Source organism: Lepus europaeus, chromosome 15 (genome assembly GCF_033115175.1).
Source record: "Lepus europaeus isolate LE1 chromosome 15, mLepTim1.pri, whole genome shotgun sequence".
Lineage (NCBI taxonomy): Eukaryota > Metazoa > Chordata > Mammalia > Lagomorpha > Leporidae > Lepus > Lepus europaeus.
This window is the reverse complement of record NC_084841.1, coordinates 91,295,967-91,319,389: the sequence shown is the minus strand read 5'-3', so window position 1 is coordinate 91,319,389 and position 23,423 is coordinate 91,295,967. Positions and strand designations below refer to the sequence as shown.

Genomic DNA, 23,423 nt, shown 5'->3' with positions numbered 1-23,423 from the left:
TAGATCCCTCCTGCCTATACTCCCACCCTTCCTCCTCACTCTCCCATTCCCATTCTTACTTTTTTTTTTAAGATGTATTTATTTATTTGAAAGGCAGAGTTACAGAGCTGCAAAGAGAGAGAGAGAGAGAGAGAGAGAGAGAGAGAGGTCTTCCATCCACTGGTTCACAATGGCCAGAGCTGCACCTTACAAAGCTAGGAGCCAGGAGCTTCCTCCAGGTCTCCCATGCGGCTGCAGGGGCCCAAGGACTTGGGCCATTTTCCACTGCTTTCCCAGGCCATAGCAGAGAGCTGGATTGGAAATGGAGCAGCCAGGATTCGAACTGGCACCCATATGGGATGCCTGCATTGCAGGCAGCAGCTTTACCCACTATGCCACAGCACCAGCTCCTCTCATTTTTTAAAAAGATATATTTTCAGTTAATTTTATACTCAGAAGATTAACCCTACACTAAATAGAGTTCCCCGAATAGTATGAAGTAGAAAAAAACAAAAGCAAAGACAAGCGAACAAAAAAACATTGTCAAGACAAGGGCTGTTCAAAATACTTGCATCACACAGTGTCAGTTTTGCTCCTATAGATTACTGTTGTAGGTAATCTGTTAGTTACCACAGATCAGAGAGACCATATGGTTTTTGTCTTTTTGTGACTGGCTTATTTCACTAAGTATAATGGTTTCCAGTTGCATACATTTTGTTGCAAAGGACAGGATTTCATTTTTTTACTGCTGTGTAGTATTCCATAGTGTGTGTGTGTGTGTGTGTGTGTATCAATTTCTTCATCCAGTCTTCAGTTGATGGGCATCTGGGTTGATTCCATATCTCAGCTATTGTGAATTGAGCTGTAATAAACATGGGGATGCAGATAACTCTTTCATATACTGATTTCATTTCCTTTGGAGAAATTTCAGTGTGGGTGGCTGGGTCATATGGTAGGTCTACATTCAGATTTCTGAGGTATTTCCATACTGTCTTCCACTGTGGCTTTACCAGTTTACATTCCCACCAACAGTGGATTAGGGTACTCTTTTCTCCATATCCTTGGCAGCATTTGTTTGTTGATTTCTGTATGAGAGCCATTCTAACTGGGGTGAGGTGAAACATCATTGTGGTTTTGATTCACATTTTCCTGATGGCTGGTGATCCTAAGCATTTTTTCATGTGTCTGTTTGCCATTTGAAATTCCTCTCTAGAAAAATGTCTGTTTAGGTCCATTGCCCATTTCTTAACTGGATTGCTTGCTTTGTTGTTGTTGAGTTTCTTGAGCTTTTTATATATTTTGGTTATTAATTCTTTATCAGTTGCATAGTTTGCAAATATTTTCTTCCATTCTGTCAGTTGCTTCTTCACTTTGCTGAGTGGTTTTGCAGTGTAGAAGCTTCTCAGTTTGATGTAATCCCATTGTTAATTTTAGCTTTGATTGCCTGTGTTTCTGGAGTCTTTTCCAAGAAGTCTTCCCCTATGCCAGTGTCTTGTAGGATTTCTCAAGTGTTCTTTAGTAATTTGATGGGATCAGGTCATAGAGTTAGGTTACTGATCCATTTTGAGTGGATTTTTGTGTAAAGTGTAAAGTAGGGGTCTTGTTTCATACTTCTGTGTGTAGAGATCCAGTTTTACCAGTACCATTTGTTGAAGAGACTGTCTTTGCTCTGGGGATTGATATTTGCTCCTTTGTCAAAGATAAGTTGGTTATGGACAAACGTCTTCTAGCTTGGATATTCTTTCTTCTGCCTTACCAAGTCTGTTGTTAAGGCTTTTCACCACATTTTATATTTGATCTATTGAATTCCTCATATCCAATATTATTTTTATTTCTCTTTGAAATCTCAATTTCATGGGGAATATTTTCATTCATATCATGTATGTTTTTTTTAGTTTGTGGATCTGCTTATGGTTGCGTTTGAATAATCCTATGACTAATTTTTGAATTCCTTTTCTGGCATTTCATCAATCTCTTATTTCCACATACTAACATTGAAATGTTGTGTTTCTTTACAGGGGGTCATGGTGTCTTCCTTATTCTTGTTTTTTGAATTTCTGCATTCATTTTTAGGCATTTGTGGAATTAATTGTTTTATTTTTTCTTCTGATGGCTTTTATCTTTGAGTTATGCCACTGTGACATAGTGGACTGTCTGCACTTTCAGTGAATACCAAGAGGTGTGTGGTGGGCGTGGCCAGGGAGCTCTGGTCAGTGCTCCAGCATGGGGTGAGTATCCAGACCACACTCAAGTTGAGAGTGGTAGCTCTCCTCTGGATAACAGGAGGGAGAGGAATGGTCACCTCTGTGGGTGTGATCACCCTCTTACGTCCTCTCCTCCAAGCTGAGCAATACCTGGGTGTTAACACCCAGTGTGTTCAACACTCACCCGCAACCCCAGATGAACCGCACATATCTGTGCAGTCCTCACTGTGAGCATGGTTCCCATGCAGTGCTGCTCTAGGCAACCAAGGAGCTCCGAGAGTGTGGGGCAGCACCGTTAATTGCCCAGAGACCCAGCTACCCCCTGTCTCCTCTCACGCAGTCACAGTGTTTTCTATCTCAGCACCCAGGGCTCCCACGGTCAAGGAGTACAAGAGGGCCCACTCCACCCTGCCAGCCTGCCCTGTCCACAGAGATGGAAGGGGTCCCAGAACCGCTGCCTGTGTGTGTTCCACCCTGGTAGATTGAGCTGGATCCTCCAAGCCAGACTCTAAGCCAGTAGGGAATGCAGGTTTTTCCCTCGATAAAAGCCCTGGATCACAGGCGGACACACTACCAGCCGGCCGCAGCCCCAGTCACTATACAGTCGTGCTGGGCTGTACAAGGGTCCCCGCAGGCAGCACTTCCCTTCCATTGCAGTAGCTCCCCCTCCCCACCCCTTGTCCTGGGTGCAGCTGTGGAGGTGGGAACCATGGCTGCCAGTTGCTATTAGCTGCCGTGGTTGCTCCTGCTGACCGATTGGGAGTGTCCCTGCTAGTTGCTGGGTGTGCGCACAAGAGCTGGAGCAGCTGCTACCTGCTTATGTCCCAAAATGGCACCAGCCCTCACACAGCTGGCCACAGGTCACTATTATGGGGGCGGAGGGGGCACGTTTGTTTCTTTAATCTGGGTGAGCAGTCACCCTGTTCACCTCAGGGTTCTAGGCCTGACTTAAAGGCAATGTAGTCCCCCAGGCTGTCCCAGTGTATCAGCCGTGTGGTCACCAGGCTGTCCCCAGTGTATCAGCCGTGTGGTCACCAGGCTCTCCCCAGTGTATCAGCCGTGTGGTCACCATGCTGTCCCTAGTGTATCAGCAGTGTGGTCACCAGGCTGTGCCCAGTGTATCAGCAGTGTGGGCACTAGGCTGTCCCCAGTGTATCAGCCGTGTGGTCACCAGGCTGTCCCAGTGTATCAGCCGTGTGGTCACCAGGCTATCCCCAGTGTATCAGCCGTGTGGTCACCAGGCTGTCCCAGTATATCAGCCGTGTGGTCACCAGGCTCTCCCCAGTGTATCAGCCGTGTGGTCAACAGGTTGTCCCCAGTTATCAGCCGTGTGGTCACCAGGCTGTCCCCAGTATATCAGCCGTGTGGTCACCAGGCTGTCCCCAGTATATCAGCCGTGTGGTCACCAGGCTGTCCCCAGTGTATCAGCAGTGTGGGCACTAGGCTGTCCCCCAGTGTATCAGCCGTGTGGTCACCAGGCTATCCCCAGTGTATCAGCCGTGTGGTCACCAGGCTGTCCCAGTATATCAGCCGTGTGGTCACCAGGCTATCCCCAGTGTATCAGCCGTGTGGTCAACAGGTTGTCCCCAGTTATCAGCCGTGTGGTCACCAGGCTGTCCCCAGTATATCAGCCGTGTGGTCACCAGGCTGTCCCCAGTATATCAGCCGTGTGGTCACCAGGCTGTCCCCAGTGTATCAGCAGTGTGGGCACTAGGCTGTCCCCCAGTGTATCAGCCGTGTGGTCACCAGGCTATCCCCAGTGTATCAGCAGTGTGGGCACTAGGCTGTCCCCCAGTGTATCAGCCGTGTGGTCACCAGGCTGTCCCCAGTATATCAGCCGTGTGGTCACCAGGCTGTCCCCAGTGTATCAGCAGTGTGGGCACTAGGCTGTCCCCCAGTGTATCAGCAGTGTGGTCACCAGGCTGTCCCAGTGTATCAGCAGTGTGGTCACCAGACTGTCCCCAGTGTATTAGCCGTGTGGTCACCAGGCTGTCCCCAGTGTATCAGCCGTGTGGTCACCAGGCTATCCCCAGTTATCAGCCGTGTGGTCACCAGGCTGTGCTGAGTGTATCAGCCGTGTGGTCACCAGGCTGTCCCCAGTATATCTGCCGTGTGGTCACCAGGCTGTCCCCAGTGTATCAGCCGTGTGGTCACCAGGCTATCCCACAGTGTATCAGCCGTGTGGTCACCAGGCTGTGCCCAGTGTATCAGCTGTGTGGTCACCAGGCTGTCCCCAGTGTATCAGCACTGTGGTCACCAGGCTGTCCCCAGTGTATCAGCCGTGTGGTCACCAGGCTGTCCCCAGTGTATCAGCCGTGTGGTCACCAGGCTATCCCACAGTGTATCAGCCGTGTGGTCACCAGGCTGTGCCCAGTGTATTAGCAGTGTGGTCACCAGGCTGTCCCAGTATATCAGCCGTGTGGTCACCAGGCTCTCCCCAGTGTATCAGCACTGTGGTCACCAGGCTGTCCCCAGTGTATCAGCCGTGTGGTCACCAGGCTATCCCACAGTGTATCAGCCGTGTGGTCACCAGGCTGTGCCCAGTGTATTAGCAGTGTGGTCACCAGGCTGTCCCAGTATATCAGCCGTGTGGTCACCAGGCTGTCCCCAGTGTATCAGCACTGTGGTCACCAGGCTGTCCCCAGTGTATCAGCCGTGTGGTCACCAGGCTGTCCCCAGTGTATCAACACTGTGGTCACCAGGCTGTCCCCAGTGTATCAACAGTGGTCCACCAGGTTGTCCTCTCGCTGTATGAGCAGTGGCCTGGCCCGTGTGGTTTGACATCGCCTTGCTCGCCAGAGCGGCCGGTTTCTCTGAAAACAGCCTCTGGGCCCTTCCTTGCTCTTTGCTGCGTGTCTGCACCTTCCACAGGGGTCCTGGCCATTTCCACTGCCGTTGCAGTATCCCCACTGCGGCTTCCCCTGAGCTTTACCCTGAGAGTGTACTTTCTCCACTTTGTGTTCTCATTTCACCTATCGTAGATCAGACCGCCCTGTCGCTGTTCTGCCGTCTTGGAACCATCGGATTTTCATAATAAGCATTTTCTGTGACCTCATGTCTCTGCAGTAGTCAGATTCACAGACGGGGAGGGACCGTGGCACTTGTAGAGGCTGTGGGCGGGGGAGGTAATGCGACTGGTTCAGGATTGGGGTCCCAGTTTTTCAATCTGAATGGGTCCTGGAGGTCTGCTGTGAAACTGTGTGTCCACCAAACACTACTGACCCGCACACTTCAGCATCACTGTGACTAAAAGTTTTATCTTTTTACCAGAATTGAAAACAGTTATAAAAGCATATGACTCTCTGTACCTTCAATGTATTCCCGTCTTGAAATGCTAGTAACTAAATTCAGGTGTGTGGTGCTACGTATGGAATCCATACAGACTGGATAAACGTCTCCTAAATCATCCTTTTTTTCCTGCTCTTTGGGAAACACCTGCTCTCCTTTTTTTCTTTTAGGATTGATTTATTTATTTCAGAGGCAGAGTTACAGAGAAAGGGAGAGACAAGAGAGAGAGAGGTCTTCCATCTGCTGGTTCACGCCCTGAGGGGCCAGAAAGGCTGACACTGGGTCAATGAGAAGCCAGGAGCTTCTTCCAGGTCTCCCAAGTGTGTGCAGTGACCCACGCACTTAGTCCATCCTCTGCTGCTTCCCAGACCATTAGCACAGAGCTGGATCCGAAGAGGAGCAGCTGGGACATGAACCGGTGCCCCTATGGGATGCTGGGACTGCAGGCGGAGGCTTAGCCCACTGCACCACAGCATGGCCCCAGCCCGCCGATACTTTGGTGATGGCTGGGTTGGCGCCCCAGGCAAGAGCAGCGAGTTCTACAGCGCAGGAGGCCATGCCTGGACCACGGGCTCCTGCAGGCCGCCGCCCACCTCGAGGGTCTGCTTGTTCTCGTCGTGCAGGTGCAGAGCTTCATGCGCGGGTGGCTGTGTCGCAGGAAGTGGAAGACCATCGTGCAGGACTACATCTGCTCCCCGCACGCCGAGAGCATGCGGAAGCGCAACCAGATCGTGTTCGCCATGGTGGAGGCGGAGTCCGAGTACGTCCACCAGCTGCACGTGCTGGTCAACGGCTTCCTCCGGCCCCTGCGCATGGCGGCCAGCTCCAAGAGGCCCCCCATCAGCCACGACGATGTCAGCAGTATTTTTCTCAACAGGTTTGTCTTTGTGGAATTAGCGGCCTGGGTGAAAATCTCATTTGCAGTTTTGAAAAAAGATTTTTTTGACTTTACTCTTAAATATTAGGTCTCAAAAATCCATCTCACTTTATGCTGTCAAAGTGCGAAAGCCATCATTGTGTTTCCTTGTTAGTCCACACTGGCGCATCCCATGAGTCTTTTCTTGCTTTTAACATTCATTTATTTATTTGACAGAATTACATGGGGGGCCAGCGCTGTGGTGCAGCAGGTTGAAGCCCTGGCCTGCAACACTGGCATCCCATATGGAATAGGTTTGAGTCCTGGTTGCTCCACTTCTGATCCAGCTCCCTGCTTATGTGCCTGGGAAAGCAGTAGAGCATGCCCAAGTACCTGAGCCCCTGCACCCATGTGGGAGACTCAGAAGAAGCTTCTGGCTCCTGGCTTCAGATTGGCTCAGCTCTGGCTGTTGTGGCCATGTGGGGAGTGAACCAGCAGATGGAAGGCTTTTCTCTCTCTCTCTCTCTCTGTAACTCTTTCAAATAAATAAAAAAATAAATCTTTAAAAGAAAAAAGAATTACATGAAGAGAGGGAGAGATAGAGATCTTTCATCCACTAGTTCACTCCCCAGATGGCTGTGACAACCAGGACTGGGCTTGTCCGAAGGCAGGAGCTTCATCTGGGTCTCACATGTGGATAGGGGGCCCAAGCAGTTGGGCCATCTTCCGCTGCTTTCCCAGGTCATCAGCAGGGAGTTGGATCAGAATTGGAACGGCCAGGACTCGAACTCGGTGCTCCCGAATGGGATGCTGGCACTGTGGACAGTGGCTTAACCCAACACCAGCCCCATCTCTTGGTTCTTGAGATCTGATTTTCTCCTCTACGTGGTGTGCGTTTTCTTGCCGTGGTCTGTGAGTGCCCTTACTGGGGACGGGAGTCGCCCTCGTAAATGGGGGTGGTGAGTGGATGTTCGCAGAGGGTGATTCGCAGGGTGCCCACAAGTGTGTTAGGAGGAGCAGGGTTGAGGACAGGCCTGAACACCTGCTAAGCTGATTTGCTTAATAGTCTGAGTGTCCATGCTGCTGAGGAGTGGTGGGTACACAAAGCAGAAAATTCCACCTCCCTGGAACTCCAGCGTTGATGTGGGAAGACAGACAACAGTGACTAAGTGGAATATGTGGTATTTTATGGCGATCAGGGCTATGGGGAGAAATAAAGAAGGGGAAGGGAAAATGGAGCAGACAGAGGACTTGGGTGTTTGACCTCAAGGTTTAGCACTCTGTTTTTGAGTAGCTGATACACACACGATTCAGAGGTCAAAGTAGCATGAAAATATTCAGATACTGCACCATCATCTTATTCGTCCACACCGCCCCCTCAGTCCTTATGCATAACCAATTTGATTTCTCTTAAACATTTATTGATTTTTGTATTTAGTTATTTATTTATATTTGAAAGGAAGACACACACACACACACAGAATGAGAGAGAGAGAGATCTTCCATCTGCTGACTCACTCCCCTAATGCCTGCAGTGGCCGGGGCTGGGCCAGGCTGAAGCGAGGAGCCAGGATCTCAGCCTGGGTCTGCCATGCAGCTGGCAGGGACCCAGCTTGGGCCTTGCCCGCTGCCTCACATTGGGCACCAGCAGGAGGCTGGGGTGAAGAGCAGCTGGGACCCGAATCCAGGCACTCTGCTAGGGACTGTGGCTGTCCAGTGGTTTCTTCAGCTGCTGTGCCTGATGCCTGGCTCTTCAGTCGCTTTGTAGAATCCTTGCCGTGTGCTGGATTGCGCGCTAAGCAAATACGAATAGAGTCTTGTATTCCCTGCCTTCTGACACACAGGTAATGTCCTTTAACACACACTGGATTTTTTTTTTTCATTTCACAATATTTCCTGGCGATTTTTTCCACATTGATACTTAAAGGGTATTCTTCTTCTTCTTCTTCTTTTTTTTTTTTTAACAAAAAATCACTCAGTGGGGTTACAGTCTGTGGATGTGGTCTTTTAAATTGCCAGTCTCCAGAAAGGGCTAAAAGGCCACCATTTGAATAAAGTGCAGTTGGTGAGGAAGCAGCCAGGTGGGTTCTGTGGCCAAGTGATGCCAACAGGGGCAGGTTGTGCTGTGCAGGAGCCTGGGGCAGCAGGGAGACCAGGCTGCTAGCGATTCCCGCACACCACGGCAGAGCAGTCCCCTGAGTGGCTACTCCAGTGATCCTAGCAAGAAGCGATTGTAATGGAGGCAGCGAGAAGTGGTTGGGTTTTGGGTCTATTTTAAGACAGAGCTTGTAGGATTTGGCGTGAGTTTTGAGAGAAAGCAAAATGACAGGACAGGTTGTAATGTTTCTGGCGTGAACTACTAGAAGAACGGAGTTGCCGTTTGGTAAATGGAGAAGGCTGACCCAGGAGCAGGCTTAGGGGAACAGGAAGGGTGCTGTCTTGGATCTGCTGAGCAGCAGATGCCGTTGGCTGTCCAGGTGCAGACATCAGGTGAGCAGGGTCTGGACGTGAGTGTGGGGCTCACAGAAGGGACCCCGGGCTGGCAGCAGCACCTGGAGAGTCCGGGGTAGCAGTTAAAGTGGCTGCTCTCAGTGATGTTACCATAGGAATGAGTACAGGCTGGTGAGAGAAGGGGAGTGAGCTGCTCTTCACACTTCAAGGTTAAGAAGATGAAGAGGAACCCACAAAGAAGAGCGAAGGGGATGAGGTGGAGTTGTAGGCGGAAAGCCCCAAGAACAGGCTGTGCTAGGAACCAAGGCCAGAGGGCCGTGAGTAACCATGCCCCAAAGGGTCAGGGTCAGGGTCAGGGTTAGGGTCAGGGTCAGGGTTAGGGTTAGGGTAGTAGCAGACAATAGCAGAACTGGCATGGATTTAAGAACAGGGAGCTTGTTGGTGACCTTGGTGAGGAGCGAAAGTGTAATTTGAAGGGGCTTAGGAGAGAATGAAAGGAAAGCTAGGAGTTGGAGCAGGTGGGTACAGAAGGCTCTTCCAAGGAGGGTCGCTATGAAGATGAGCAGAGGATGATGTAGGAGAGTGGGGAGAATGGTGAGGACATCAGTGTGTGTAGACTAGCGGGACAGGATGTGTTACACAAGTCAGGGGTCCGTGCTAGGCAGGGGCACACGCAGGAAGACGAGGACGTGGACACGTGGAGTCAGGAATCAAGGGCTCGAGCCAGCACTGGGAGTGGCTGGGACGGAGCTGGAGAGGAGAGTAGGAGGTGAGTGAATGGGTCAGGCAGAAACAGGATCATCCCAGGGCAGGGTTGTGAGCCCAGGTAGCCTATTAGGATGCGTGGTCATGGTTGTCCAGTGAGACCACCCGGGGTGGTTGCCTGCTCCACTACTTGTGGTTGTCAGTGAAGAGTGGAGTGGGCTGGGTTTAACTGGGATCGGTGTTGTGTGAGGTTAACCGGGTAAAGTAAGAAAAGATGAAGGGAGTTGAAGGTGCACACAAGGAAAAGATGATGACAATGAGCCGTGAACCTAAAGGGCAGAGGGAAAAGCTGGGGTGGGGAGGCTTGGTCATGAGAAGGTGTGGGCTCTGGATGTCGGCTCTGCTGGTGGGAGTGGATGTTTGGGTCAGGGTTCTAAGGGCAGTGAGCTGCGAGACTGGGGACGGTGAGCTGGAAGCTGAGAGAGACACAGTGACAGGTGCAGGCAATGACAGTGACGAGGTCAAGGGACTCCCGGTGGAGGACAAGAGCTGCAGACGTGTGAAGGCCTGAGAATGCCACTTGTGTGCGTGCCGGAGCCTCCAGCCTGTGTCAGGAGCAGTGTAGGAGGAAGGACCGGCAGCGAGCACAGGGCTGAGATCTCAGGGCGCTAGGAAGGTGCTTGGGGTCTGTGATGACTGACAGCATAGGCTGACATGGAAAGCAGTGCTCTCTGTCGCGGGGAAGTGGGAGATTGTCCCACTTGAGTGGCAGTGGCCATGGCTCTACGTAAGTGTGTGAGCAGCTCTGGATTCCCGTGCCCTGGAACTATTCAGTCACCCGAGAGTGCAGCGGGTGGGGCTGTGAGCTGCTGTCTCTGACCATGCCGCCACCATCTCCTGCTGCCACCGTCTCCTGGTGCCATCGTCTCCTGCTGTCACCGTCTACTGCTGTCACCATCTACTGCTGTCACCATCTCCTGTCACCGTCTCCTGTCACTATCTCCTGCTGTCATTGTCTCCTGCTGTCACCATCTCTTGGTGTCACCGTCTCCTGGTGCCACCGTCTCCTGCTGTCACCATCTCCTGTCACCATCTCCTGCTGTCACCATCTCTTGGTGTCACCATCTCCTGCTGCCACCGTCTCCTGGTGTCACCATCTCCTGTCACTGTCTCCTGCTGTCACCGTCTCCCGTCACCATCTCCTGCTGTCACTGTCTCCTGTCACCATCTCCTGCCATCACTGTCTCCTGTCACTGTCTCCTGCTGTCACCGTCTCCTGTCACCATCTCCTGTCACCGTCTCCTGCTGTCACCATCTCCTGTCACCATCTATCGACACTGTCTCCTGTCACCGTCTCCTGCCACCGTCTCCTGTCACCGTCTCCTGTCACTGTCTCCTGTCACCATCTCCTGCCGTCACTGTCTCCTGTCACTGTCTCCTGCCACCGTCTCCTGTCACCATCTCCTGCTGTCACCATCTCCTGCTGTCACCATCTCCTGCTGTCACTGTCTCCTGTCACCATCTCCTGCTGTCACCATCTCCTGCTGCCACCGTCTCCTGTCACCATCTCCTGCCACTGTCTCCTGGTGTCACCATCTCCTGTCACTGTCTCCTGCTGTCACCGTCTCCTGTCACCGTCTCCTGTCACCGTCTCCTGTCACCGTCTCCTGTCACCGTGTCCTGTCACCATCTCCTGCCACCATCTCCTGTCACCATCTCCTGCCACCGTCTCCTGTCACCGTGTCCTGTCACCGTCTCCTGCTGCCACACTGGTTTAGAGCTGCCTCTGGTGATTCGGTTTCTCTGGGTTGCCAGAAGACCAGGTTTCTGCTTTGACTGAATTCACAGTCAAGGTGTGGAGCTTTTTCTGGATGGCGAGGCCTTAGCTCTCATGAGACTGGTAGTCGTGTGCCACACTTAGTCCTAGGCTGGGTTTGAAGAGGCTCTAATGGTGATGCTGTCATCACTGTTGTTGCCTTTGAGATAGAAACTCTAGGCAGCTCAGTTATTTTTTTATTACAGTATGAGTTTTATACTGAAGACAGTGAAATCTCCCTGTTTATATTGTAGTACTATATTGTGTAATATATAGAAATTGCTGCCACTGCCACAGCTGTCCCTGTAACCCATGACACTGGTTCCTAGAAACCAAGTCCGGGGCTGACTGCGTGTGGAAATCACCCTAAGATACTCACATCTGCATGGCTGGCTGTCAGGAGCAGGAGGTGGCCTCTTCTGCCCTCTGTGGCTTGCCAAGTGCATCTGTTGCTGGAATGGGATTTACATTCAGAACCATAGCTGCAAAGGAGTCTGGGAAATATAACTGGAAGGAGGGTGGCGTGCAGATGGATGGACTGATATGTGACACCTGCCAAACCAGAGCTGGTTGAAACCCTTGAATAATAAGTACTACATAGCTGCTTTTCTAAGAAAGATAAACAAATTGCAGTCCCCAAGCAATGTCTGTTTTATCTCGTGGACCACTTGGGGGTAGTAAGGAATTCTTGTTGATGACTGTATTAATGAAATTTGGCTGACAATAAACCAAAGCGTGTCAGTGAGGTGAATAAATCTGTATTTGACGGTGCCCATGTGTGGTCCAGAAGAGACTTCAAAGGCTCACTGCAATCAGTTAATTCTAATAAGGAGAGAGCAGAGATATTTTGACTTTGGCAACTACCATTATAATCCTTTTACAAATTGATTTCTCTAATTTACACAGAGCCCTCATTTTGGTATCTCGTTTTTAAAGTTTTTTTATGTATTTTTTATTTTTTTACATACAGCATGACACAGAGGGAGAAAGAAAGGGGGGTACTGGGAGGAGTGGGAGAGAGGGAGAGGGAGGAGAGAGAGAGAGAGAAGGAGAAGGGGAGAGAATATGATTGAATGTGAATCTTCCATCTGCTGGTTCAGTCTGCAAATGGTTGCAACAGCCAGTCTGGGCCACGCGGAAGCCAGGAGCCAGGAACCCCACCAGGGTCTTCGGTGTGAGTGGCAGGTGCCCAACGACTTGGGCCATCATCCACTGTTTCCCAGGACACTAGATCAGAAGCAGAACAGCCTGGCCTGGAACCAGCACTCCGATATGAGATGCAGACATTGTTTGTAAACAGTGTTTTAACCCATCACGCCACATTGCCAGCCCCTGCGTATCTCTCTAAAGAAGATTCTTTTACATGTCTGTCTTGAAATGAGGGATAATCGTAGAGCCCTGTCAACATTTTTGCTCTCATCTCCTCCCAACTCTTGTGTCAAAACTCATTTTGGTGAAAGAAGCTTCTCTCACTGAGTTGTCTGTGATGAGGTTTGAAAAGAAAAGGAATCCTGCGTTAGCCTTTCCCGTCAGCTGAAGTGCACACTGGGACAGAACACGCAGTTGGACACTGATGAGGGGGGTTTCAGGACAGTGATCTGATGCTCTCCAACATGGGAAGCTCAGCTGAGAGGTTTCTGGGCTCTGGGTTTCGAGGCTCTGTAGCAGCCACGTTATTTTATAGAGGTTAGCCTAACCCGTGTTGTCACCAGGGGTACGGTTTGGAGGCCCTGAGATGTGTCTGTCGTGTGTGTTCAGGCTCTGAGCAGTCAGTGAACCGATTCTACAAAGTCAGCTCTGTACGGTGACTAAAGCATGTCTTCTGTTTTCTGTAGTGAGACGATCATGTTTCTCCATGAAATCTTTCACCAAGGCCTGAAGGCAAGGATCGCGAACTGGCCCACTTTAATCTTGGGTGAGTGCGTTCTTCTGAGAGTCAGTGTCTCCTCCTGGAAGGGCTGCATTGAGGAGTGAGATGAGGACTGTGTCGTTCAGCCCTCGCGGTCTATGCCGCTGCTGCCCCTGCCCCGAGTGCTGCCTTCGCCTCTGGGAATCTGCCCTTCTGTCCTCTGGGTCCCGCTCACCTGTCCCCTCTTCTGGGTCGTCACAGTTGGCTTGGGGCTGGAAAGAAGGAGTCGGCTTACCTGACCCATCATTTGGGCAGCAGGCCGGCAGCCCCATGTGTGTGTGCACCAGGTCCTGTGTGTGTGGCACCACTCTTAGCTGTCCCTGTGGAGTGTGGGTAATTGACCAGCTACCAAGGATAACAGCCATTCTTGCTTCCTTTTTTCCCCCCAGCTGATCTGTTTGATATTTTGCTCCCCATGCTGAATATTTATCAAGAATTTGTGCGCAATCACCAGTACAGCCTCCAAGTCCTTGCCAACTGTAAGCAGAACAGAGACTTTGACAAACTCCTGAAGCAGTACGAAGCCAACCCTGCCTGCGAGGGGAGGATGCTGGAGACCTTCCTCACCTACCCCATGTTCCAGGTGAGGCAGCCCCGGCGCATGTCCTGAGCTCCCAGTGACTGCCACCTGGGCTCCGTGAGGTTCACGGCGCAGATGCATCATGGGTGGCTTGCGTGTGGCCCTGGGCTGCCGTGCGTTGTCCCAGGGCCCAGTACAGGGAGGCAGACCGGGCACTTTTGAGATCATGCAGGAATGATTTTTTAAAAAACACCGTGGGTTTCTCTTTTAGAAAGATTCCACGCAGACCTCTCTCATGGAGTCTCCTTCTCTAGCAGGTGTACAAATTAGGAGGTTTGCAGAAATATGGTCACTCTGGTGACCGCACAGTCTGGAACCGAGCTGTAGAGTCAGGTACCGACGGGTGTTGCTGGCTTCTGCAGGCCCCAGCTGGGGAGAGCCATGGTTCCAGGAGCAAGCTCTTCTCTCTGCCTCTTCTCTTGGCATCACTCCCTCTTGCCTTTGCCTGAGAAATCATGGATGCCTTGGGGGTGGGGGCAGTTGCCCTTTCTAGAAACCTGAGGGTTTCCTTCCATGGTTTGCCCTCTCCTGCTTCCCTTGTGGTCTTTGACCAGTGGGGTGAGGTAGCCCTGACGGCGTCTGCTGCCGCAGCAGGTGTGGGGTGCACCTGTCTGCTTCCCTCTGCAGACAGGACCGTCAGGGCCACCTCTGCCCCTCTCACGTCTCCCACGGAGGGCTGGACACCTTGGGGCGAGGCCAGGACACTGCACATCCTTGCCATAGGCCACAGTGGAAGAAGTGGCCCTAGTTTACACTGCCGAGGGGCTTCTAGCCTGGAGTTTTGCTTGCGCCTGGATGCCGGGGCTGAGGTGGGTCTAGAGGCAGAAGAGGAGAGGTGCCTGGCAGCTGTGTGTGTGTGTGGGAGAGAACAGGTGAACGTGTTCTTACTCCTGCCTGCTTCTTGAGAAGATGGACTGCTGCTGTGCGGGGATGTGCTGAGCTCTGGAAACATGGCAGAGTTTCGTGTTACGGACGATGGAGTGAAATGACCCCCAGCCAGACTATCAGACCAGTTCAGGGCAAGTGTTGCCAAAAAGTTTGCTTTGGGAATTAATGTGGTCATGAACCAAACTTTTAAAAAAATATTTTTAAAAAAACGTTTATTTATGTTTGGAGGGCAGAGAGAGAGAAACACAGCAAGGAAGGTCTTCCATCTGCTGGTTTACTCCCCAAACGGCCGCAAGAGCTGAGGCCAGGCCAGCCTGAATCCAGGAGCCAGGAACTTCCCCTGAGCCTCCCTTCTGGGTGCAGGGGCCCAAGCGCTTGGGCCATCTTCTGCTGCCTTCCCAGGCCCATCTGCAGGGAGCTGGATCAGAAGCAGCGTGGCTCTCCCACATACGATGTGGCGCCATAGGCAGCGGCCTAACCCAGGGGCCACCACGCTGGCCTAGTGTTTGTTCGGCTCTGACGGTAGCTTGGCCAGTGGTGTTGAAACTGGCTGTGTAGGCCGTGAAGTCCGCAGGTGAGCCGGGAGGAGGTGAGCGGCAGGAGGAAGTGGTCACTGCTCCTTCCACTGGTAGGCTGTAACTGACCAGTGTCCAGTCCACTCCCACTACAGTGGCCAGCATTCCACCCATACCTGCAGGCAGAAGTATGGCTCCTCCACACAGTTGCTCTGATCCTTAGGATTTGGGGCCGGAGTCATCGTCGGCGTCTGAACGCGGAGCTGCGCGCTCTGAAGGGCCGTCTGCTTCCTGCGAGCTTCCTCGGCCTGCTTTTCGGGAGGTTTTGCCCTGATTTATTCCTGCACTGGTTCCTGTATTCGAATCCAGCATCCCGAATGCCAGCCAGGAGCTCTTTACAGCCAGACTCGGTCATGCGGGAGGGTCCTGACAGCGCTGACCCACCTGGGTCCTGTGGGTTCTCGGTGCCTTGTCAGCAGTCCTGTGCTGCCTCTCCCGCCCCTCTGTAATGGAGAACCAAGGACTTCCTGTTGGTTGCTTGGCTTTGCTTGTGGAACTACTAACTTGGAGGCGAGCTTCTGGTGCTATGGGGTTGTGCCAACCAAGGGGATATTTACAAGCACATCTGTGCCAAATGGGGTGGCCCTAAAGGCTGTGTCACTGAGCGGTTTATGGGGAGAAGAGCCAGGAGAGAGAGGGCTTGTGACGCTGCCTAGGAGGCAGTGCGAGGGTAAGCGCCACAGGTCACGCCATTCCTCAGGGAATATGAGCAAGTGGCCCACCTGCGGGAGAGCCCGAGCAGCCAGTAGGCAGAGTCACCACCCCTCCAGGGCAGAACAGATTTATTTAGTGAATTCAAAGTCTGAATTACAGAGAGAGGCAGAGATCTGGCGTTTGCTGGTTTTCTCCCTGGATGGCTGCAATGGCTGGGGCTGGGCCAGGAGCTTCATCCGGGTCTCTCACATGGGTGGCAGGGGCCCAAACATTTTGACTATCTTCTGCTGCTTTTCCCAGACCATTGGCAGGGAGCTAGATCAGAAGTGGAACAGTCAGGGCTTGAACCAGTGCCCATATGGGATGCCGGCGTCGCAGGCAGTGGCTTTCCCTGCTGTGCCACAGTGCGGGCCTCAAGTAGTTGGACTTTGTCCTTAGTCCTTGTTCTCAGAGAGCCCTGCAGGTGCTGGGTGAGATGCTGGTCTCCACACAGGAGACCTGGCAGGTGGGCTGCAAGGCAGGCAGCCAGCGCCCTGGTCAGGGCCTGGCATCTACTGGGAGGCCCCCTTGGGCGAGCTCCTGAGCCTTGCCACTCTTTCTTTCCTTACCTCAATGGAGAGGCACCAGCTGCGTTAGCGCTGGGCTCGTGGTGGGCCAAGCCCCAGTGCCCTCCGGCCCACAGGGGCACACAGCACTACTTGGTCAGTCAGGAAAAAATACACGTGCCGGATCCCTGTAACTCACGCTCAGCATCTGCTGTTGTCAGTTCCTGTAAGAGCCACCAGAGGAGTCGCTTCTGGGCGTGAGGTGGCGCTGCGCGACGTCCCGCGCTGCCCATCCTGGCCTGTGGCTCACACCGCTGCCGTGTGCTCCAGATCCCCAGGTACATCATCACGCTGCACGAGCTGCTGGCCCACACGCCCCACGAACACGTGGAGAGGAAGAGTCTTGAGTTCGCGAAGTCGAAGCTGGAGGAGCTGTCCAGGTACGCGGAGGACTTGGCGTCCAGGCCCGGGGCGGGGGGAGGGAGCCAGCCAGTCTGTGGACGCCTCCTGTAAACGCCCAGGCGACGAGGAGCAGGACGGAAGCCCAGCGCCTCGGGGGCACGTGGAAGTTCAGTGCCAGGTGGAGAGAGGTCTGAGGCGCCATTCACAGCGATTTGATTCTAGAACACGTGTTGTGAATAACAGAAGTTCGGCAAAGCCTTGTGTCAGGTGGAGCTCGTCTTTGCCTACCCTGCTAGGGCGATGGCAGAACCCGCTCCTCTGATCCTCTTGTGTCCTGGGTGCAGGGTCATGCATGACGAGGTGAGTGACACCGAGAACATCAGGAAGAACCTGGCCATCGAGAGGATGATCGTGGAGGGCTGTGACATTTTGCTGGACACCAGCCAGACCTTCATTCGCCAAGGTAAGTCCGCGTCCAGCAGGCCGCGGCCGCGGCGACCTGTGCAGGCGCTCCCGAGCAGGCCTGGTCAGCCGCGTGACTGGGGCTGTCCACGCAGGACCCCACGGCCTTGGCCCGCGCTGTGGTTGAGGGCCACCTCTGTGCTGTTTCTTTCCAGGGGCCATGAAACACAGCCGCACACTCATAGTACAGCACAAGGCGCCCTCCGGCTGGACCCTCCTCCTCAGTGGAGCCGACATCCTCTGCAGTGCCCCGGAGGGTGGGTCCGTCTGGCCGGGGGGAGTGGCAGTGCAGGGAGGTGACGACGTCCAGGCAAAGGCCCGGGACAAGCTTGCGCTCCTCACCGCCCTCGCACATAAGCGCGGGGACAATGTCCACAGCGAGAGCAGCTGCCTCCTCTTCCCATTTTTCATCAGCACTTCCGGCTCGGCCCCCCACGAGACGGTTTGATTGCCTAGGTGACACGGTTACCGGGGGCCTGGCCTCCCATCACAGCACCTGGGCTGTGCTCTGGGGCCTTGGACAAGACGTGCACCAGGAGCTGTGCAGGAGCGACAACCCCACAGTGCACAGGGCAAGAAGCAAAGGCAGCCCAAGTGCATCTCGAGTGCTCGGCACTCCCCGGATGGGGACCACAGCCCGGACCACTGATCCGAGGCAGTCCCCAGCCCACGTGTGCAGCCTCCAGTGAGGCACCCGAGCCACTGCTGTGCCGGGTGCCACAGTCGTCTGTGGCCGGCTGCTCACGATCCGCCCGGGCCTCGGCAGAGACATCATCTCCCACAGGCTGCTGAAGGAGGCTGACGCGGGCCGTGCTAGTTTTTACAAGGAGAGAAGCCACGTGTGTGCTGAAGTTGGGAAGGCATTTTGGGGAACGATGCCCCTCCTCGATTCTGCCTTAGGTGGTGACGTCTGGGAATCGAAGTGGCCTCTCTGCTTAGAACAGGCTTTGGTATCCCGCTGCTCCCCGCCACACACCACAGCCCCATGGGGGCTCCCAGCCCGCAGCTGCCTCCCTCTGGGCCTTCACCTGCACTGCCCTGGCCTGGGGCCGGATGCCTTTGTTCACCTCCTCTGTGCCTGTTGCAGCCTGCTTGTCCCCCTGGGCCCCGGCCCCTGCCTCCCGGCAGGCTTTCCACATGTCCCCTTCCCCTCCATGCCCATGGAATGGAGTGGCCTTGCTCAGGTGGCCAGGGCACCCGCTTCCCTGCCTGGAGCTCCCCCCCCCCCAGTAGGGCAGCTGCCTGGACACCGTGCCTGCCAGTCACCGCCAGCCCTGCAGGGCAGCCTTTGTACCGTCTCTCCCTGCCTTGTCCGGTACGATGCTGTCCATCACAGATGCCCGGAAAACGGGCATTGAGTTCAGCTGAGTTATTTGTTGGATTGCAATTACAAGTGTATCTTATTTTGTATTTTTCTTGTATTTGGAGTTCACTGAAAATGAACTAATAGACTTGCAGCTTTTAGCCTGTAAGAACAGAAGCAAACACTTCTATTCGCAGCAGTTTCTGAAAGGATTTTCATTAAAAAGCGTTGTCACCTATAAGCATTTAATGGGTCTGAAAGCTTAGGCTGTTTGGTCTGAGTTTGAACAAACACTCAGAATGAAGAATACCGCAAGGTCAAATACATGGAGTAACTCATGTTTTTATTGCGCTTGAAGAGAACAGACTTGAGCCAGTTCTCCCCTCCCGTCATATCCACTCGCTGTTTCCTCCTTGTTGTGCACCGCATGTTCACAGCACCCATCAGCTGTTCACATCTCTGATGCAGTTACTATAGTGACATGGAGTGATTTGTCTTCAGCAGTGTGTCTCCGCATGTTTGTTGTGCTTACACTGTTCAGGAATTATACAATAAAGGTGGTTTCTGAAAATCATACCTGATCTCTCTCTCTCTGTCTCCTTTCTCTGTCCTTCCATCTTTCAAATAAATCATTCAGTCTTAAAAAAAAAAATTAGACCATGGGGCCAGCATCGTGGTGTAGTGAGTGAAGCCACTGCCCGTGATGCCAGCATCCCAGGGGGCACCAGTTCTTGTCCTGGCTGCTCTACTTCTGATCCAGCTTTCTGCTATGGCCTGGAAAAAGTAGTGGAATTTGGCCCAAGTGCTTGGGCCCCTGCCAACCACGTGGGAGACCTGTAGGAAGCTTGTGACTCCTGGCATCATCTTGGCTCAGCTCTGGCTGCTGTGGCCATCTGGGGAGAGAACCAGCAGATAGAAGATCTCTGTCTCTTCCTCTCTCAATTTTAACTCTGACTTTCAAGCAAATAGATAAATGTTAATTTAAAAAAATCATAACTTAATGTGAAAATAGAAAACAATCCAATTACAGACAGTATGTTCACATAGATTTGCTTTTGTTGAAAAGTAACCTTTACTGAATAAAACCTTTATTGAAGTGTTTTGAAAATTGTTAACTCTAAATTTTTGAAGGATTCTATTTTCTATGAAGTGGCCCACCTCCCATCTCTAATGATGTGATAATCTTTGCATTAATTACTTTTAAGGGTGGCCGGCGCCGTGGCTTAACAGGCTAATCCTCCGCCTTGCGGCGCTGGCACACCGGGTTCTAGTCCCGGTTGGGGCACCGGATTCTATCCCGGTTGCCCCTCTTCCAGGCCAGCTCTCTGCTATGGCCCGGGAAGGCAGTGGAGGATGGTCCAGGTCCTTGGGCCCTGTACCCGCATGGGAGACCAGGAGAAGCACCTGGCTCCTGGCTTCGGATCAGCACGATGCGCCGGCCGCAGTGGCCATTGGAGGGTAAACCAACGGCAAAGGAAGACCTTTCTCTCTGTCTCTCTCTGACTATCCACTCTGTCTGTCAAAAAAAAAAAAATTACTTTTAAGGGTGATAGATCTGTTTCCGTGTGTGTGAGTGTGTGCACGTGCACATATGCACGGTTTCAATCTTCAGAAGTTTATCTGAAGAGGGGGAAAGCGCTCCCCCACCTACTGGTTCAGTGCTCAGATGCTTCCCATGGCTGGGGCTGGCCTGGGGCTCAGTGGGTGATGGGGATCCAGTTGCCTGAGCCCACACTGCTGCCCCCCGGGCTCTGTGTTAGCAAGAAGCCGGAGCAGGAGCCAGAGCCAGATACCAGATGCGGAACATCTGTTAGGGACCTGGGCGTCCTGACCAGCACTTCAACTGCTCAGCTAAATGCCCACACCTGAACATTTATTCTAAGGTCCAGAAAAAATGTCTCCGAAGTCCTCTGAGAGTCTCCTCAGAATGAGGACTCTTTTTTTTTTTTTTTTTGAGATTTATTTATTTATTCGAGAGGCAGAGTTATAAACAGGGAAGGAGAGGGAGAGAGGGAGAGGGAGAGAGGAAGAGGGAGAGGTCTTCTGTCCGCTGGTTCACTCCCCAAGTGGCCACAACAGCCAGAGCTGGGCCAATCCAAAGTCGGGAGCCAGGAGCTTCCTCCAGGTCTCGCATGTCAGCCACTCTTGGATGTCATTTGGTGGGGATTTGGGGATAGAAATCAGAGAAGTTTTACTATAAACCGATTCCAAGTATTAGTCCACTGAGCGGAGCACAGGGGGTGGCGTCCTGGCAGTGGACTGTTGTTGTGTAGTTTCTGAAATCCAGGTTTGCTGAATGAGTGTGTCAGTGCCTCAAGACACAGCATAGAGAAAGGCCCGACCCCGGCCCCCGCTCCCTGCCCTGCGGTGCTGGGCAGTTCCCGTAACCTCTCTGTGTCTCCGTTCCCCTCTGGAAACCAAGCAGCAGTGCCTGTGCGTCTGGATGGCATGAAGAGTCAGCAGGCCGTGGCTCCGAGAGCACTGGAGCCAGCGTCTGCGAGCTTATGACTCAGACTTCAAGGCCAAGACCCGAACTTTGGATTGAGTTTCTATTTCCAGTAGCACGAGCCATGCGTGAACATTTGTTAGGTGATGAAGGCTCTCCAACTCAGCATTGTCTACAAACCCGGTTATGCGTGGTCAGTTTTGTGTCCAAAACGTTCAATGAAGGTGACACACGCAGAGGAAGACGCTTTGGGAAGCAGACGCTGGCCTGTCTGGTGCTTTGTCTTTGCAGAGTCTAAATCGTGCACTGTCAGCACGCCGGTGTTCTTCGGAGTTACAAGGCGGGGTGTCTGGAAACGGCCACGTCTTCCCCAGCACCCACCCCTGCAGCCTGGAAATTACCCTGCCTCTTTTTCCCCTTCACTGAGGAGCGGAATTAATAACAAGAGCATTTCCCGGTCTCAGATGCCTTTCCGTGGGTTCAGCGATTGAAATGACCACAGCGATGAGACAGACTGATGCCTGGGATGTGAGGCCCCTGCTGTGGCAGCCGTCTGGCTCCGAGGAATCACTACTGGGTGCGGGTCCTGGCTCCACTCTGCATTCACTGGGGCAGCATCTTTCCTTGAGGCCCGTGCCCTGTTGTAAGGTCGGGTCAAATGTACCATGACGTGGGGAAAAAAAGAACCTTCTTCAATTGCTTTTTTCCACATACGATTTTATAAACCAAAGGGTAGTGTTGAAATTCCTCTTGTTCAGTGTGTAGATTTCTGTGCATTAAGGGACATAGTCTCCTGCTTGGATCTGAGGTGCACGGTTATAAATTAATAAAATTAGCGTACGGTTGCCAAGGAGACATTCATTTGCCTCGATGCTGAAATTCACAGTGATTGCTGATACATGAGCTAACAATGCATTCTGTAATTTCTGACTTCGAAGATCACCAAATTGCTGGAAGCATTTACCAATGAATGGGTTATTAAGTTTTCACAGCCATGGGCAGACCCACGTGCCCAGCAAGACCTGGGTGCCGTCCCCACCTCCTCTGCCTGCCCCCTCCACAGTGACGCTGACACCTGCCGCCCTGACCCCTCCACTCCCTTCCCGTGCCTCAGTTTGTGGCTGAATCCACTGCTGGCCCGCGGCTCTGCCCCTCACTTGGGTGACGGGAGAGCTCGGCTTCCTCTGGCGTTAAGTGTATCCCCGTGGGTCCCATGAGTCAACATTCTGCTGCTGACCCTTGCTAATCGTTCTTCTTCCCGCCCTCCACTGCCTCTTACTCTTGAGGTTTAATCCCTTGCTGCCAGGGCTGTTGGCCAGCTTGCTCCCACCCACCCCACTACTCTGTTCACTCTCCTATGCCCTGTCCTGAAACTGAGCCCCTCCTGGCCCTTGGTTCCCCAACCCCACATGCCTCCTTGCTATTCTGAAGGCCCAAAACAGCTGCCTACTCTCTGTCTGTCAAGCATCCCACCTAAACACTCCCCTGGTGTTAGATCCGGGTGTGGCAGCCTGGGTCCGTCCCACCCTGCGCAGCTTCCCACCTCTGTTAAAAAGCAGATGCGATGTGGAATGTTTACACGTGAAGCAGTTGGGGAGCAAGTGTAGTTTCATTGTCTCCTGTATTTGTATGTTATTTATATTAAGAAGTGTAGTGTTTTCCCCTCACTTACAGAAGCGATCCGTGTTCATTGAGAAATAAAATCAGGAAGCCCAGAGAGTGTCTGAGGAGGCAAGCGGGGCTGCCTTCTGTTGGTGATGGCCGCGGGGCTGCTTCCGGGCTCCCTGTGCTTGCTCCCACGGGCCCGAGCCGGGCTGCAGGTGCAGTGGGTGCTGGAGGTGAGAAACGCTCTGGCCCAGGGCAGTCAGAACCAAGGCGTTCCTAGAGTCTTCATTGGCACTTCCGGGTTGATTTTTTAAAACTTTTATTTAATAAATATAAATTTCCAAAGTACAACTTTTGGATTATAATGGCTTTTTCGCCCCATAACCACACTCCCACCCACAACATCCCATTTCCCGCTCCTTCTCCCATCCCATTCACATCAAGATTCATTTTCAATTATCTTTACATACAGAAGATCAATTCAGTATACACTAAGTAAAGATTTCAACAGTTTGCACCCACACAGAAACACAAAGTGTAAAGTACTGTTTGAGTACTAGTTATACCATTAATTCACATAGTACAACACATTAAGAACAGAGATCCTACATGGGGAGAAACTGCACAGTGGTTCCTGTTGTTGATTTAACAATTAATACTCTTGTTTATGATGTCAGTAATCACCCGAGGCCTTGTCATGGGCTGCCAAGGCTGTGGAAGCCTCTTGAGTTCGCCAACTCCGATCTTATTTAGAC

At 52.6% G+C, this 23,423-nt stretch overlaps 1 protein-coding gene across 2 annotated transcripts in view; it reads left to right on the top strand.

The window, feature by feature from the left end:
- RASGRF2 (Ras protein specific guanine nucleotide releasing factor 2) overlaps positions 1–23,423 on the top strand; it is a 194,714-nt gene that overhangs the window by 82,550 nt on the left and 88,741 nt on the right. For both annotated transcript variants that reach the window (XM_062211995.1, XM_062211994.1), the window contains exons 5-9: positions 6,095–6,348; positions 13,135–13,214; positions 13,598–13,791; positions 16,781–16,890; positions 17,197–17,315. In XM_062211995.1, the coding sequence (XP_062067979.1) occupies positions 6,095–6,348; positions 13,135–13,214; positions 13,598–13,791; positions 16,781–16,890; positions 17,197–17,315 (757 nt within the window). The remainder of the gene's footprint in view (positions 1–6,094; positions 6,349–13,134; positions 13,215–13,597; positions 13,792–16,780; positions 16,891–17,196; positions 17,316–23,423) is intronic.